Consider the following 16,217-nt stretch of genomic DNA (forward strand, 5'->3'; position numbering starts at 1 on the left):
GGCGGGGGGTGGGGGCCAAGGGCTGTGTGTGGGCATTCAGGGCCGGGGGGGCCGTGGGTGGAGGCAAGACTTGACCCTGGGTGACATGGAGTGTGTGCTGAGCCCCACTGTGTGCAAAGCCCCATCCTGCACAGGCGGCTCCAGGAGGGGGCCCGGGAGGGGGGAAAGGCTGAGGGTGAGTCGGGGTCAGAGTAGTGTCCAGCTGGGAGTCAAGCTGCCCAAGCTGTGTGACCCTAGGTTTCATCTGTGGCTTCCCTGTGTTGCCATCTGTCCGTCGACAACGTGGAGGGGAGGTGAGAGACGGTGGATGCACAGTTTTTATGTTGCCGGCCTCAGAACTAAGAATAATCATGCTGTTAATAAGAGAAACAGTCAGTGACATTAATTCAGTGCCACTGTGTGCCAGGCAATACATTCACTTAGTAATTCCTCACAACAGCTCTGCAAGGTTGGTCCCGTCCTTATCCCGATTGTGTAGACGGGGAAACAGGCACAGAAAGGGTAAGTGGCTTGCTCTAGGCTACACAGGCAACACTCAGAGGCTCTCTCAAGCCAGCTCTCCTAACTGCCATGAACATTTTCTGGACTCGGAGGAGCCTACAAACAGAGGGGCTGCCTCAGGAGTGGTCAAAGGGTAAGGTAGTAGGGTCTTTGGGGGTATCAGAGGGACTCTAGGCTCTGTACTTGCCCGCAGGCTGCTGCTGGTCTGACATCTAGAGGCCTTTGTCAGTCCCTTCCATACAACAGAGCAGGAAAAACTTGGAGAGTATCAGGAACAGAGTTTCCTTTGGGGCTTTCCAGGGACTCCTGTGTTGGGACCGCCTCCAAGGGAGAAGTCCCCTGCCCCGTCAAGGCTGTTGTCCTCCTCTTCAGGTCCACAGACCCTGAGAACCGGGTGGGATCCTCCTAGGCTGGAGGGATAGACAGATACATCCCGGGCTGTCCTCGGGTTTTGGAGAACAGCCAACTAAATACTATGGATCAGGCTCTGCCCCCTTGGAGGTGGAGAAAGTACTTGCATTATCCATAGCCCACCTGGATTCAAATGCTATCCCCGTTCTTCCTTCCTGTGCAGCCCACTCAGAACCTCAGTTTCCTCTTCTAGACGATGGACCCAGGAAAGGCCACCCTTCTGAGATTGCAGTGATGATTGGGAAAGACTAGCGCAGAGCCTGGCACACAGTAGACACCTGGTAATTTTGAATTTCATGTAACCACTCGCTTCCTACTCCCACCCCAGCCATATGCACACCACTGACCCCAGGGTGATGTCTGGGACCAGCAGACCTGTAACAAAACAGAGGGGGGAGCGCACCCCAATTGGGGGCACACGGTGTGCTGGCGTGTGCCAGGCTCCTGTCTGACATCTCTCCACTTCTTTGCCGGGGGCTCTGTCAGAGGCACAGGGAACTTGTTTTCATACATTTGTGAAAATGTAAAAGCTCAAGGGAGAAGGATTCAAGGGGGGAAGATCGGAGGAAGGGGAGGTGTTTCTTCAGTTTATGTTTCCAAAGCATTTTTTTTAATGCCTAAGGACACATCTTCCCACTTCTAGCCAGTATTTTCTAGTAGGCCTTCCTGTTCCCCATCTTTTCTGGGTAAGACCCTTAAGTTCTTTACCCTGTGATTGTTTAAGGGTGGGGGTCTCTGGGCCTTGCGGCCAGATGAGAGCCCTCCTGTGTCCCTCAGACTGGGATTTGAGGCTTTGCTCACATTTGTGAGCTGTACTCCCCGCCCAGGCCGGGACTGGAGACAGGAGGTGTTCAGTCCTGACTCAGCTTCCCCAATTTTGGCCAGGGTTCCGAGGTGAGGGGGAGCACCTAACGTGCATGCACAGATGGAAACACGGCCCTGCTCCATCTCAGACAGCCCTGAAAGTGTCTGGATGTCCGCATCTGGACAGTGAGGAAACGGAGCCCTCGGGGGTGGGGAGGGGCCTGTGGCGCTGGCCTGACTCTAACATGCATGTCCTGGACCCCAGTGTCTGCAGAGGACGCAGACATTCCCAGGCCACTGTGCCTTCTTTCCTAGCCTGGGCATAATGATGGCATCACCCCAGAGGATTCTGGGCTATCAGATCAAGGTTTCCTATGGGGCTATGCTTGGGCCTTTGCGGGCATAAAATGGTCACGTTTGATTCAAAGAGTGAGGGATTTTGTTTGCTGTGTGTGGATGTGAGGGAGGAAAGATATACAGAGCACAGGCTCTGGAGCCAACGGCCAGGGATTTATCCCAGCTGTGCAACTGGGCCTAGTAGGCCTCAGTTTTCCTGTCTGTAAAATAGAGTTAATATTAGACCCTTCCTCCTTGGGTAGGCTGCAAGGACAACTGAGGTGAAATTTTCAGAGTGCTAGGTGTCAGGGCCCCCGAAGGAGATCACTTGCAGTTCCTGACCCAGAGGGCTTGGGGGAGGAGGAAATGATATGTAGATGATGTTGGCACTTCAGTGGGATGGGGTGGGGGCGGGGGTGGATGGGTCCACTTGGTACCTGGAGAAGAGAGAAATGCTTTTGCTTGAGCGAGGTCAAGGAAATCCCCCCTGAACGGAGTTCTTAAGGATGAATAGGAGTTTGCCAGGCAAAGGGACTAGCCAGTACAAATATCTGAAGCTTCAAAGATCTGCCTCAGGGAGCTGAGAACTTTGTGAAGAGTGTAAAGAGAGAAGGGAGCCAGGGTGGAGGAGGCAGGAGGTTATGGAGTTTGGACTCTGTCCAGAGATCCGTGGGAGCCATGGAAGGTCCCTGAGCAGGAGAGAGGGGAGAACAGCTTTTTGTGTTAACATAGGCTCTGGCTACAGTGCAGACTACAGGTGAGGATGCAGGGAGGGGACTAGGGTGGGGTCCAGGTGAGAGGTAGGGAGCTAGGGCTCTAGGGTAGGTGGAGTTGATGGATGTTGAGGCAGTAGACTATGCTTTGCCATTCACGATTTCAACAGGTATCTGTTAGCACCTGTTGTGTGTTAGAACTACTGTTCTAGGCCCCAGGGGGACATACGGTAGGGAACTAGATCGACCTAAATCCGGGCCCTTGTGGAGCTGACATTCTAGCAGCGGGAAAGCGAGGAAAATGTATGGCGGTGATACGTGTGTGCAGAAAAATAAAGCAGAAAGAGGGGATGGGGTATGTGGGTAGTGTGTGCGGTTTTAAGTGGTGTCTTCAGAGAGGGCCACACCTAGAAGGTGACATGAGAGCAAAGCCTTTATGGAGGTGAGGGAGGCCACATGGCTATCCAGGGGAGGATGTGGCAGAGGCCACAGCCAGTGCAAAGGTCCTGAGGTATGAACATGTTGGTTGTTCCCAGGCTGGCAAGGCTAGAGCAGAGGGGCTGAAAGAGGACAGAGGGTATGGGCTCAAAGAGGTTCTGAGCAAGGGCGTTATTATCTGGCCTCCCAGGCCCGGGTGAGGAGAGGGGATGTATTAGAGGAGCAGTGGGCAATTTTAGGGATAACAAGGTTATCCCAAGGTTAAGGACAGGAATCCCTGTTGCTGGCTACATGGCACCTCCTGGGCACAGGGAGGGACTGTGCCTCACCCTCCCGAGCTTTCTCTGCCTGCACCCCCTCCATGGTGCACATCTGTGATGAATTATTTACTCCTTCCTTCCCCTCTGTAATGAGGCTCTCTATCTCGCCTCCACATCCGGCTCCTGGCATTTCTCACAGTGCAGTAGCTGCATTGGGGTCTCACATCTGATTCCCAATGGGGAAGCCAGCCCCTCCCTCCAGCGCCTGAACAGCTCCCGGCTCCTAGGCCTCTGCCCTCCTCCATGCCCAGACTGGGGAGGGCACCAGAAGTTTAGATCAACTGCAGTGTCTCAGAGACCACGGATTTCTTTTTTTATCAAGAAGGCAGAGATAAAGTGCAAACCTCTGGTCCTGTTCTTTGTTCCCCAAGCATTTACTGAGCACTTACTGTATGTCAAGTGCTATGCTGAGTACTTCACATGTACTTTCTTATTTTCACAACAACCCTGTGAGTTATGGTATAAATTGCCCCATTTTGCAGGTAGGGAAACTGAGGTCCAAAGAAGAAGTGACTTTCCAAGGTCACATAGCTAGGAAGGAGATGGTGGAATCTGTGCCCTGCCCCTGCCCCCCAGGCAGTCTGACTTCCAAGCCCAAATGTCTCACCACAGGGGCATTTCTCAGTGGTCAGTTATCTGGCTGCCCTGCCAGCAAGAAGGGACCTCTCTGTTGTATTCCCAGCATGTGGCTGCTGGTCTGTCTTCCCCAGGCTCCCTCAAGGTTCTCCGCCCTCCCTCTGCTCCCCCTGCCCCAAGACAGCCCTGTGGAGACAGCATTGGTGCCTCCCCAAGATTGCCCTTCCAGGCTAAGTGGCCCCATTTCTCAGGGTCTCTCACCCCTCCCCACCTGGTCACCATCTCTGTCCATGTCCCAGCCTGTGTGTGTGTCCCTCTTGCAGGGCAGAGCCCAGAGTTGAGCCCAGGCAGGGTGTGGGGAAGTCTGAGCAGAGGCAGAATAGCTGGGCCCTTTCCTGATTCCAGGCAGTGAACCGTCTTGATGGCACATTCACCTTGCCCATGTCACCCACCAGAACTAGTGCCAATCTTGTCAGTTAATGTCCCAGCATTGTCTCCATTTGTCAGCTTGAATGTTCGGTCCAGTGGGACCATCTGCCTGTCTTAATTGCCCGGATAATTGTGAAAGCTGCGGGCCCTGTCTCCCTTCCTGGGGAAATGGCCTGATGGAGCAGAAAGAACATCCATTAGACAGGAGACTGAGGCTGACTCTACTTTCTGGGGTCCTTCAGCAGGTGCTTGCTCTTCCTGGCTTCAGTTTCCCTTCTGTGCCCCCTGCTGTGCTCTCCAGTGGCTGGAAACCCCCTCACTGCCTTCCCCCCATCCACCCATTTGCTCTCCTTGGGCTGACCTTCTGTCTCCAGCCCCCACATTTCGCCGTCTTGGCCGAGGTGATGGTGACTCATAAGCAGATATGTGGGCAGGTAGGCGGGCCAAGGGAGGCTACACACTCAGCAACCTCTCACAGCCGCACAACTGGGGCAGTGGGTCCCTGTGGGTGACCTTGGGGAAGGTCCTTGCCACTTGCTGAGTCTTGGTGCCCCGTTTGCAGAATGAGTCTGTTGAGGAAGGTTTGTTTGAGATTTGGAAAAGGTTGGGGATCCTTGAGTCTCAGACAGAGACTGGGGTGAGGGGGTCCCAGGTTAGCTGAGGTCAGAGCTGAAATAGCACCCAGAGACCACAGGTCCAACCCCGGCTCCAGCCCATACGTGCACCCCTATTTTACACATGAGTGGGTTGAGGCCACTTTTGCTGAAGGTCACCCAACCAGTCAGAGGTAGAGTCAGGACTTGAACCCAGGGCTCTGCTAAGGCTCCCATGGCACTACTGCTGGAGGAGGCGATGCTAACAGGCTGGGAGGGCAGTCTGGAATGTTCCTCACCACTTTGGTGTCAGGCTCATCTGGGGATAGATGGGCAAAGAGGGTGGGACATCTGGTGAGTGGACAGAAGTGGGACCTAGAGGTGCCCGAGGGCATTGGGAACCCAGATGAGGCATCAGCAGCTGGAGGATCAGGGAAGGCTTCCTGGAGGAAGGGACAGTGGGCAGCCTGGGGGACTTGCAGCATTTGGCCAGGCAGGCAAGGGATGAGGGAGGGGGCATTCCTGAGGGACCATGAGTGTGAAGGCTGGGAGGTGGAAAGGGCTCAGGGTGTGTGATGCTGGGGATGAGGGTGGGCGATGCTGGAGAGGTAGGCAGCCAGTTCTGGACACGGTTTGGCAACCTCCCAGTGGTTCTTCCTAAACAGCACTGAGGGGCCGTGAGCCGTGGGAGGCCTCAGCTGGCAGGCAGCAGGCACTGGCCCAGGAATCTCAGTGTCAAGCCTTGTCCTCAAACAAGTGGCCCACCCCCAACCCTGCAGGGCCCCCCCACCCCACAACTCCCCAGTGGGAGAGCTGCTGCCCGGATCTCCTGGGATATTCATGAGCTGTGTGGGACCCTTGGGTGGGCCTTCCCAGATCATCACCCTGCCTGAGGCGCCCCATCAGCCCCTGCCTCCAGGGTTCTCTTCCAATGTTCAGGTCCACCAGGAGGCCACGAGATAAAATGAGGCTCTCACACAAAGCCCTTTTGAGAACGTGTGGCTCCCGAACTGTGATTAAGGCTTTGGAGCCAGACACCTGCATTCCTCAGTCTCTTGCCCCTCTGGAGTCTAGTTTCCTTATCTGTGGAAAGAGGTGATTATCCCAGCCTCGTGGGCCTGGTGCAGACACACTGGAGGTAAAGGCTTGCCGAAATCCATAGGGATTGAAGATGCACGTGTGAGCATGGCCCCAGAACGCTGGGATGTGTGGCCGCCCACTCATTCCAGCCACACACCCAGGGGAGGCCCTCGGGATGGGATGGTTGCTCGTGGGACCATGCGGTGGAAGCCACATCCAGATCCTGAGCGGTGGCCTCCCTCTCTTGCCAGGGCTCAGAGGCCATGGCCCGGGTCCAGACAGGGCCCCTGACTCTATGCAGGGCAGTCCTGGGGCAGGGGGTCTGGGTGCCCCAGGGAGCCACAGGAAGCCACAGGGAGGCAGGCTCCAGCTCAGGATAATGGAGCGACTCATCCTTTGACTCTTCAGGAGTTGGGTGGCTGCTTAGGAGGTGGTGAGCTTTCCATTCGTGGGGGTATACTAACTATATCAAACAACAGAAAACGTTTCTGTGTTGATGTGTTAGAGGGGATGAATTATTGCTTTCTTTTCCAACATAGCAATCTAGAGATTATGCCTAATCACCATTTGTTTTTCATTGATTTATCCTAGCACTTACTGTGTGCTGAGCTTAGCCCTGGATATAGGTTTGAAATCAATAAGCAAGATAGCCAGGGGCCCCTGTTTGGTGGAAAAGAACAGGTGAGCAAACGCATCGGTGGAAAGACTGGGAGGAGGTGAAGGGGACTCACCTGGTGTGGTCAGTGTGGGCTTCTTGGTGGAGGCAGCATTTAGGTTGGGCTGTACAGATTTTCATCTTTAGATGTGGGGAGAGACTTCCAGAAGGAGGGAAAGGCCCATGTAAAGGACCCGAGGAGGGAGTACCTGATTCTGCCAATCTGTCCCTTGGCCTGTACTAGCTAGAGTCCTTGGCCCAGTCCCTCCCTTCTCTCTGGACCTCAGTTTCTCCTCAAATGGGAGCAGCAGGGCTTTTGAAAGGTTCTGCAGCACACTAAACATCAAGTGCTTGGTATCCAGTAGGTGCTTTGTACATGTTAGACCTTTTTTTTCCTCTGGGGCATATGCATTTGGACAAGGGTAATGCTTGACCTAGAACATGGAAGGTGGGATTCCAGGCATAGTGCTCGCCACAAGGCTGAGCCCCAGTTCAGTCTCCCACTCCACTCTGTCACTCGAGGGCACAGCTTGAGGGCGGTGCCTTCCCCTCCCACATCCTCATCAAATACAGGGGGTGTCGCTGTAATCAGGCTCCAGTGTGCAGAAGCTCCATCCGCTGCTCCTGACAGCTTGAGACCATTCTTCCCTAAGTGTCATGCATGTGGTGGCCACGGTGCCAGGAATGCCCCATTCAGTGCATTCCCTCCTCCAAAGCAGGTCTCTGTGTCGTTGGGACCCAGCCCCACTTGCCGGCCCAGCCCACCTGCTCTTTGGGGTCCTCTGACCCCAGCCATGCTGGTTGGTGCCTTTCCCTACATATACTGTGCACCTTTCTATCTCCCGCCCTTTGCCTAGGCTGTCCCCTCTGTCTCGAATGTCGTTCCTGCCTCATCTTTGAGTGTCTGGTTCCTTTGTCCCTCAAGGCTTGGCTCAGACACCACCTCTACCAGGCAGCTTTCCCTGACTCCTCCTCTTTGGCCCCCTTTGCTATGTTTGGGCCTATAGCAGATCCTCTTTGGGTATAGTTCCTTCTGCAAGAGATGCTGATGTTCTGACATCACATGTGACGTTCTTGGCATGGAGTAGGCCCTGCGTGAGCAGTTGCTGGGCCTTGAACCTGGTCTTTTGACACCCAGCCCAGGGTTCTCCCCGGGGCAGGGCAGGGAGGAGCCGTTGCCAGGGTGGCATTGACCTCCTGAGGTTGGAATGCATAACACTGCTCTTTCCCAGGGCTAAGCCCTGACAACTTGCCCATTTATTTTTATGTTTTGCTTTTTTTAAAGCTTTTTTTTTTAAGTTTATTTATTTATTTTGAGAGAGAGACAGAGAAAGGCAGAGAGAGAGAGGGAGAGAGAATCCCAAGCAGACCCTGTGCTGTCAGCACAGAGCTCAATTCGGGGCTCAGGCCCACAAACCGTGAGATCATGACCTGAGCTGAAACCAAGAGTCAGACGCTTAACCGGCTGCGTCACCCAGGTGCCCCACGTTTTGCTCCCTTTGCTTGAAAGGCAGTGAGAGGGCAGGTGGGCAGAGTCAGAGCGGACTCTGTGGGGAGGAGCATGATGGGGGGTGGGACTGAGGTCAGCGGAGGCCCTCATCCTGTGCAGTGACTCTCTTAGCACCCAGTCAAGTTAGTTTTCTAAGGCAGTTATCCCTTTCTCCCTCTAAACTCTTCAATGGCTCCCCAGTGTCCTCAGGAGAGACGCTGGGTTCCAGGCTTCCTGCCTCTAAGGTGCCTTTCTGCTTTCCTCCCCTCTTGTCCCCACCTCTGCCCCATGCCATCCTGACCCTGCAGCCCATTCCATCTGGCCACCATTTGGAATAAGATCACAAAAGACCCTGCTAAAAACCCTTCAGCAGCTCTCCTCATGCCCAAAGCAGAATCTTGACTCCTTGTCTACCCAGCAGCCTCAGCTGCACTGGCCCCCGATGTCTCCCCTTCCCCTTCCCATCCTTCACCTCTGCCTGAACAATACCTGCCCTGAGAGGCTCCCTGACCCCCCCCTGCCTTGTGCTGTCCCGGCTCCCCTCAGCAGCATCTCATTATGTATCTATACTTGTGTGTTTTTCTCCTTTGACCTCTGCCCCTCCCCTGAACTGGCAGCCAGAGAGGTAGGCTCTATCATATTTTGTTCACTGCAGAAAGCTTAGGCCAAGCTTAGATTCTAGCAGGTAGTGGGTGCATGATAAATACTCGTTGAATGCGTGAGTGGCCAGAGAGACAGGGCAAGGCTGTGATCACCCTAGCTACCTCTGTGGGCCCCGTACTTGACAGTTTTCTAGGTGTTTTGTTTATTCACCGAGTTTCTCACAAGAATCCTTTGAATGGACAATCTCATCAATACTTTAGAGGAGGAACCTGAGGCTCAGGGAGGCCCTCTGCACGGTTGTGGCCTCATGTCATGTTTTCCAGGAGGGAAGCCATTGCAGGTGTCGGGAAATACAGAGGGCAAGAGGGAGCCTTAGGGAGATGCCCTACTCACAGTCAGGCCTGGGCTGGTGCCTCTTGACCCTCTCCAGTTAGGAGATTCCCAGAGACTCCCCAGGGGCAGCAGCGTGGCCCTCCCCCTTCCCCCCCAGTCCTTTGTCCTTCCTGTATCTCTCTGGGCTGGGGAGAGGGCTTCTGAGTGTGCCTTTCTCAGGGGGCTTGGGGTTGGGGTGTTGGTGCAGATGGCATCAGGAGTACCTGGGTTCAGATCCCAGTTCTTCCTTCCCCTTCTGTGTGAGTAAGAGCAAGGGGCTTCCCTTCTCTGGGCCCCTGCTTTTCATCGCTGAAGTGCAGGTGTTGTGGATGAAGTGAGGAAAGATGTATACAGCGTTGAAAGTCAGGCCCGGCACACAAAGTCTCTGCACCACCTGGTTCTGTGGTTCCTCTCACATCCCAGAGCCTCCCCCTTCCCTAGTCTGAGCACACGGCCTGTCGCCCGGGTCCCCTTGGCTGGCATGCCGCTGTGCCCTCCACGGCTGGAGGAAGGCTGCGGTGAAGGGTGCTGGCAACCGGCAGGTGTCTGGGGCCACAGCCTGGGAGCCGCCCACCGACGTGGCACTACCCCCGAAGCTCTCCCTAGCCCGCCCTGGAGTAGCTGAGGGACAGTGGGGGTGTGTGTGGAACAGCGTGGCCGGAGTGGGGGCTGCGGCCAAACAGCACCTCCTAAGACGGGGGTCACTCGTGCCTCGCCCGTGGCTGCTGGAAGGGCAGGCTGGGTCTCAGTTTCCCCAGCTGTAAAATGGGGACCCACCTCGTGGAAATGTTTACCAACCAGGCAGGGGGCCGTGATTGTCCTGGCCTGGCCTCTGGGGTGGTTTGAGGAGAGGGGGAGGAAGAAGCAACAGAACAGCAATAAAGGGTTTATCTGTCTTGTCTTCAAATCGCCGTCTCTGCCTCGTTCCCACCCAGACTTCATTTCCGGCTGTCCGTCGGGGAGGGTGGTGGTGCTGGCGGGCTTGGTACAGCTCCCCTGTGGTTATGGTGGACTCAGCCCTGGGGTCTGAGAGGAAAGGTGGAGGCTGGGGTCCAGGCTCCCACTCTGTGCTGGTGGGGGTCCCCAGACACGGCCCCATCTGGGTCTCAGTTTTCCGTCCCAGTTGTGGCAGTCACCGCTCCTGGGTGGGCGGGGTCCAGGGGTGCCAGGAGTCCCGAAGGGTGTCCTGCAGGGACAACCTGACACGCCAGAGAGTATCATGCCAGTGGCACCCTGTTAAGAGACACTAAGAAGGGCCCCGCAGGCCTGGCTTTGTGTAGGGAAGAGGTCGTGTGTGCTGGACAGTCACAGTCTGCTCAGCCCTTCCAAGTCTCTTCACAGAAGTGACTGGCCCGGAGTCACATCGTTCAAGGGTGGCAGAGCCGGAACTCGAACCTGGGCGCACCTGACCTGTGTGCTCAGCCACCTCCAAGTTTTTCCTCTCTGGTCTGTTTCACAACGTTGGTATATGAGAGTCTTGGCGGGAAAGTGGACAGATAAGTGCTTTCTGACTTATTAACATGTGGTCTCCCTACCCTAGGGGGTGGGTGCTATATGGCGAGGAAGCTGAAGTCCAGAGAGGCTTGGACGCATGCCCCAGGTCACACCGCAATCCATCCTCCAGTTGTCTTACAAAACCTAAGGACGTGCGGGTGTCAGGGCCTCCGCTGACCGTGGAGGGTCTGCCCACCGGCTCAGTGGCCCTGCCACCTCCCCTAGGTTGTCCATTCTTCCTGTCTGCCCATTCACAGTGCTGGAAACATGACTGGGAGCTGCTGCCGGCCCGGATCCCTAGCAGGCCTGGCTTCTAGCCACCTTACACACCCAGCAATCTGTCCCCTTTTTCCTCTGCTTCCCTGAAGTTTGGCAGCGCTCATTGGATGAGAGGGGTCGTCTTTGGAGCAGGACCGACAGCAGCTTCGCCTGCTCTCAGCTCCCAGAAGGGACCCTTGCTGCTCACTGCCAGGCCCCCCTCCCTTGTCCCTCAGGTGGTGCCGCAGGTCTGAGGTCCTTACAGAGCCTTCTCACTCCCTTGCTCTATAACCATCCTTGGCTCCCGTTGCCTACAGGATGAAAGCCAAACTCCTAACAGAGCACTTCTCAAACTTCTATGTGTCCCCCAGGGAGTTTGTTCAAATGCAGATTCTGATTCAGTGGGCCAGGGTGGGGCCTGAGAGTCTGCATGGCTGAGGAGCTCCCCTGGGAAGCCTTAGTAGACCCTTCACGCCTGGCTCCACGTGCACTTCCTGTCTGGTCCCCTCTCTTCTCAAACCCAGGATTGCATTCCCCGACACACACCTGTAATGGCTTTTCCCTTCTTGGGCACATTCCCTCTCATCTTTCAAAGTCAGACTCAAAACGCTTCCTTGGTGGAACCCCAACAGAGCCAACTGCTCCTCATCTGCACTTCTGGAAACCTTTACTAGCCCCTGAAATCCCGAGAGGCACACAGCAGTGACTTTCATTCTTTTTTAAAAAAATTTTAAAGTTTATTTACTTATTTTAAGAGAGAGCACAAGTCGGGGGCACAGAGAGGGAGAGAGAAAAGCAAGGCTTTTCTCGAACTCACGCAGAGCTCGATCTCACGAAACCGTGAGATAATGACCTGAGCCGAAACCAAGAGTCCGAGGACTCTTAGGTGTGAACCTGGCTCCACCCTCATAGCTGGGAGATCTAGGGCAGGTGACTTAACCTTTGTGCCAGATATTTATTTAAACCCTGCCTTGTTCTAAAATGGACCAGCACTTGCTTCCAAACTCACTCTTGGATAAAATCAAGTGGAAAATGTGCTCAGTGGGATGGCAGGGACAGAGGGCAGAGGGAAGACACTGTTTCCCACCTGTCTCCTGGTGTCTCAGTCCCCAGCACCTGGCACAGCGGGCATTCAGAAAAACACCACACGGAAGCTCTCTCATAACCCACGGCGTGACCTTTCCAGGAGCTTCTCATCCACAAAAGTAAATACCAAAGGAGCAGGAAGAGAGATCGCCAATCTTCATCGCTCATTTAAATGCATCTGTGTGGCGAGCAAATATTTTCTTACAAGAAGGGACGGATGTAGCTCTAAAGGCTTGTGCACCATGCAGTTGGCCCCTCAGGGAGCTGTAAATAAGGGGTGAGGGGAAGAGGGTGAGAGTCTGTTAAGGGCAGTTCACATGCTGAGAAGGGCCACGTCCCTGCCTGGTATGGAGCTGGGACTACCCCACGGTGGCCCTTAGCGTCCTGCTCATGGTCATTGAGAGCCTTGTCCTGACTATTGCTGGGTACCATGGACCAACCTGAGAGCCTGCACCCCCCCCTTCCCTGCCTGGCTTGATTCTCCCAGCAAATTCCTCCCAATTCAGACCCCCCTCTCTGACCCAATGCTCACTACCCCTTCAATGGCTGAGACCTTGGCCTCACTTCTGGCCCAGTGAGCTTGACCTGGAACCCGGACCCTGCCCCCTAGGGTACATGTGGAGTCACCCTAAGAAGAAGGCAGCCTTGGGAAGTGGGCAACGGGAAGGAACCTAGAAGAAGCCTCCAGTCCCCAACCACGGTACTGTACGTTTTCATTTACTGCAGGACACAGAACAAACTGGAGCTCCATTTGTTTCTGTGTATCCAGGAAACTCTCCATGGGATCTGGGACCTCATCTGTGTTGCTCTCTTCTGCATTCAGCAGGAGTTAGGCATACAGGCTATTGACACCCTGTGTCCCTATCACCCACCTTTCTTCCCAGCACCTGTGCGGGGTCTGGCCCTCAGTAGGTGCCCACACACACTGGTGGGATGGAGCGCAGAAGCAGCTGGGAGGAGGGGCCTTGTGCATCCATCAGGGTTGGCAGAGTCAGTCCTGAGCTAGCGTGGAGGAATGTAGGAGTGTGCAGGGCTGAGGCCCAGCCGGGGCTGGAATTCTGACCAGCTGCCCCTGCCCATCAAGCCCAAGGCAGGCGGATCCTTTGCCCATCTTACTCTGTCTTCCCCAAAGGCTGGGGGAGTGCTCCGTGGGGCAGGCTGCTGGGCTCATCCTCCCCAGGCCCTCCCTTACAGAAAAGGAAACTGAGGCCTGGAGGAGGTAGTTGGAATGTCAGTGGAAGAGCCCCAGGGGGCTCTGAGCTCAGGGATTTCTAACGCTGAGTCCTGCAAATGCTCTTTGGCATATGGCTGCACTTTATCTGGCTTGTGTCCTGGGATTCTGTACGAGATTCTGTTGGAATCTGCTACTTAAAAAAAAAAAAAGTTTGGAAGGCACTGTTCCTCTTTTCTAGATGGAAAAACTGAGGCCTGGGGAGAGCAGTCACTTACCAAAGTCCTAGAGCAAGTTAGGAACAGAACTGGCTCCAGGGGTCCATCTGCTTGGGGACCCAGCGGGAGGACCCAGACATGCCATCTTCAGAGATCCTCACCTAGACTCCGACCGTGGGCCCCGGGGGGTGTAGAACCACATCCAGGAGCCAGTCATACAGTGGCCGTGTCCCCTTTAAGCAGAGAGCCGCCCGCTGCAGTGGGTGGACTCGGTGCCCAGCCAGTGGGAGCCGTGAGCTTCCCTCCCACAGCCCCTCCCCGGGGAGGGTGAGGGAGGGCTGAGCAGCGTGGCTCCCGAGGGAGTTGGTGGGCAGCCGAGGAGACAATAGCAGACATGCTGTGTGGGCTCAGCCGGGAGACCCCTGGAGAGGCGGGTGAGTAATGGGAACCTGTAGGCAGAGTGATGGGACTGAACCCTCCGGAACTGCTGCCCAGAGAAGAGACAAGGATGGCCACTCCCTGGAGACCCAGAGCCCCGAGATAGTGCAGGGCTGGGACACCCAGCCCCCGGTGGGCCCATGAGAGGGCTGCTGTCCTGCAGCCAGAGACTGAGTCCCCCGGGCTGTCCCCTGTCCCGCACAGCAGGGGCAGCAGGCAGATCTGGAGTTCCAGAGGGCAGCCCTCAGCCCCTTAGAGGTGCCTCAGGGAGGTGCATCCCCTCTCTGCATGGGCATCAGCTGGTGGGAGTGAGCTCCCGGCCCAGAGATGTGAGAGCAGAGGCTGAGCTCAGGGTGGTGTAGAGGGGGCTCCTACAGCAGGCGGGAGGCTGCACCTCCCGGCAGGAGGCAGAAGCCCCGGCCCGGCTCGGAGTCTGGCTGGGGAGCCCTGGGGCCCTGGGAATGCAGTGGGGCAGGTATCACACAGCTGCCACATTCCTAAGTGGGCCCAGGATGGGCGCTGTGGGAGGGGCTCTGGAGCAGACATGGTTGCTCCATCTGTCCGTCTGGCCGCCTGTCTTTCCAGCCTTCTCCTGCCGGGCTGCCTTCCTAACCCTGCTCCTGCCCTACCCCCTGACCCCAGCCCGGGCTTATCAAGAGCCAGGAACCGGTCATCCTTCACTCAGTGCCCTGGGACTACCCCTGTCAATCCCTTCCCACACTCAACATACTCTTAATGGTACCTCCTTGAAACAGTTCCGAGGGTAAGGGCTGTGGTCCTAGTGGACCGATGGAAACAGGCTCAGAGAGGGGTGGTGGTGCACCCAAGGCCCCACAGCTACAGTGCAGTGTCCAAGCAGGACTAGCCCCAGATGACTTTTATGGCACAGCTACCTCCATCTTGCTTCAGAGGGCCCGGTGAACTTAGGCTCCCACCCCACCCCCCATGGCAAGGGGCAGGGACAGGGTCACCCCCTGGCCCCCAGATAATAACATGAATAATGTAGCTAATAGCTGTTGAGATCTTACTCTGTGCCAGGCTCCGTTCTAAGCTCTTTCTGTGCATTTTCTCATTTAATTTGCACAATACTGTGAGTTTGGTACTATTTTTCTCTCCATTTTCCAGCTGGGGAAACTGAGGCATGGAGGTGTTAAGTGACTTGTCCAAGGCTACACAGCCAGAAGTAGCAAAGCTGGGATGTTCCCCATGTGGTCTGCCCCGGCTTCCTCCTGGTGACTACACTGTAAATGGAGGCATTGCTCCCCTGGCCTGGGTATATCTGTCCTCTTGACCTAAGGCCCAGGTGAGTGGGGTGACCTTGTCCTCCAGTGATCAGAGCCACAAGTGCAACAGCGCCCTGGAGACCCCCCCTGGAGCACTGCCAGGGAGGTTGTCTTCCCTCACCTCATGGGCCTCATGGGCCTCATGGGCCTGTGGCCTCCACCTAGGCTCAGGTCTCAGCATTGCCTGCCTGGACCTTTGCCCCAGTCTCTTTCTTGGCCTTCTAGCCTCCACCCCACTTTCCCATCCTGCCCTAGGAGGGAACTTTCTAAAACTCAAATCTGATCACAGCTCCTTATCTTGGCATTCAAGGCTTATCTTGGCATCTCCCTGGCTTTTTCTCTCTCTGTTGACTTATTGGACCCCCATCCTCACCACAGCAGCCCCCACCCTAGACTCCTTCCCAGGCCACAGAGCCTCTTGAGTACACCTGCCACATTTGATGTTCAGCACTAAGGCTTTTTTTTTTTTTTAGAAAAGTCCAAAGGTGGAGCTTGGGTACAGTGGGATCCAGGTGCTCAGTTTACATCATTAGGACTCTGGGTCTCTGCTTTGGTTTAGGCAATCTTCATTTCCAGGCAGACTCTTTCCTTTCCTTGAGGTGCCCAGAGGGCCCCATGACCTTTGAGCTTAAGGTCAACCAGGACAGTCGTCTCTAAGGAAAGAGAACCTGTTTCCAGTAGTTCCAGCAAACATCCCAGGGCCAGCTCTTGTTGGCCCAGCTTGGATCACATGCTCACCCTTGAACAATCACTAGGCCTCTGATTGGCTGGCCAGGCCTGGTCGAGTGGCCTCCCCAGGAGCAGGGGAGACAAGGATAGCCAACAGGTGGCCACTCCATACACCCTGCACATTTTGCAGGGAAGGCTGGGCCGTAAGAAGTCAGGCCACTTGCAGAGCTCCTCAGTGAGAGCCTGGCTTGGGGTTGGGGTCTGTGGAATGCACTACCCA

General features: G+C 55.6%; 1 protein-coding gene across 4 annotated transcripts in view; it reads left to right on the top strand.

Moving 5' to 3' along the window:
- The window catches only part of GRIP2 (glutamate receptor interacting protein 2), a 95,236-nt gene that overhangs the window by 38,101 nt on the left and 40,918 nt on the right, over positions 1 to 16,217 (top strand). Inside the window, exon 1 of one of the 4 annotated variants that reach the window (XM_019433641.2) lies at positions 13,850 to 13,981. The exons of the other annotated variants lie outside the window; for them this stretch is intronic. Within the exon in view, the coding sequence (XP_019289186.2) occupies positions 13,942 to 13,981 (40 nt within the window). The 5' untranslated portion in view covers positions 13,850 to 13,941. Of the gene's footprint in view, positions 1 to 13,849; positions 13,982 to 16,217 lie in introns of those variants that run through there. 4 annotated transcript variants of the gene reach the window in all.

This window comes from Panthera pardus, unplaced genomic scaffold (genome assembly GCF_024362965.1).
Source record: "Panthera pardus isolate Hobbes unplaced genomic scaffold, ASM2436296v1 HiC_scaffold_8, whole genome shotgun sequence".
NCBI classification, from domain to species: domain Eukaryota; kingdom Metazoa; phylum Chordata; class Mammalia; order Carnivora; family Felidae; genus Panthera; species Panthera pardus.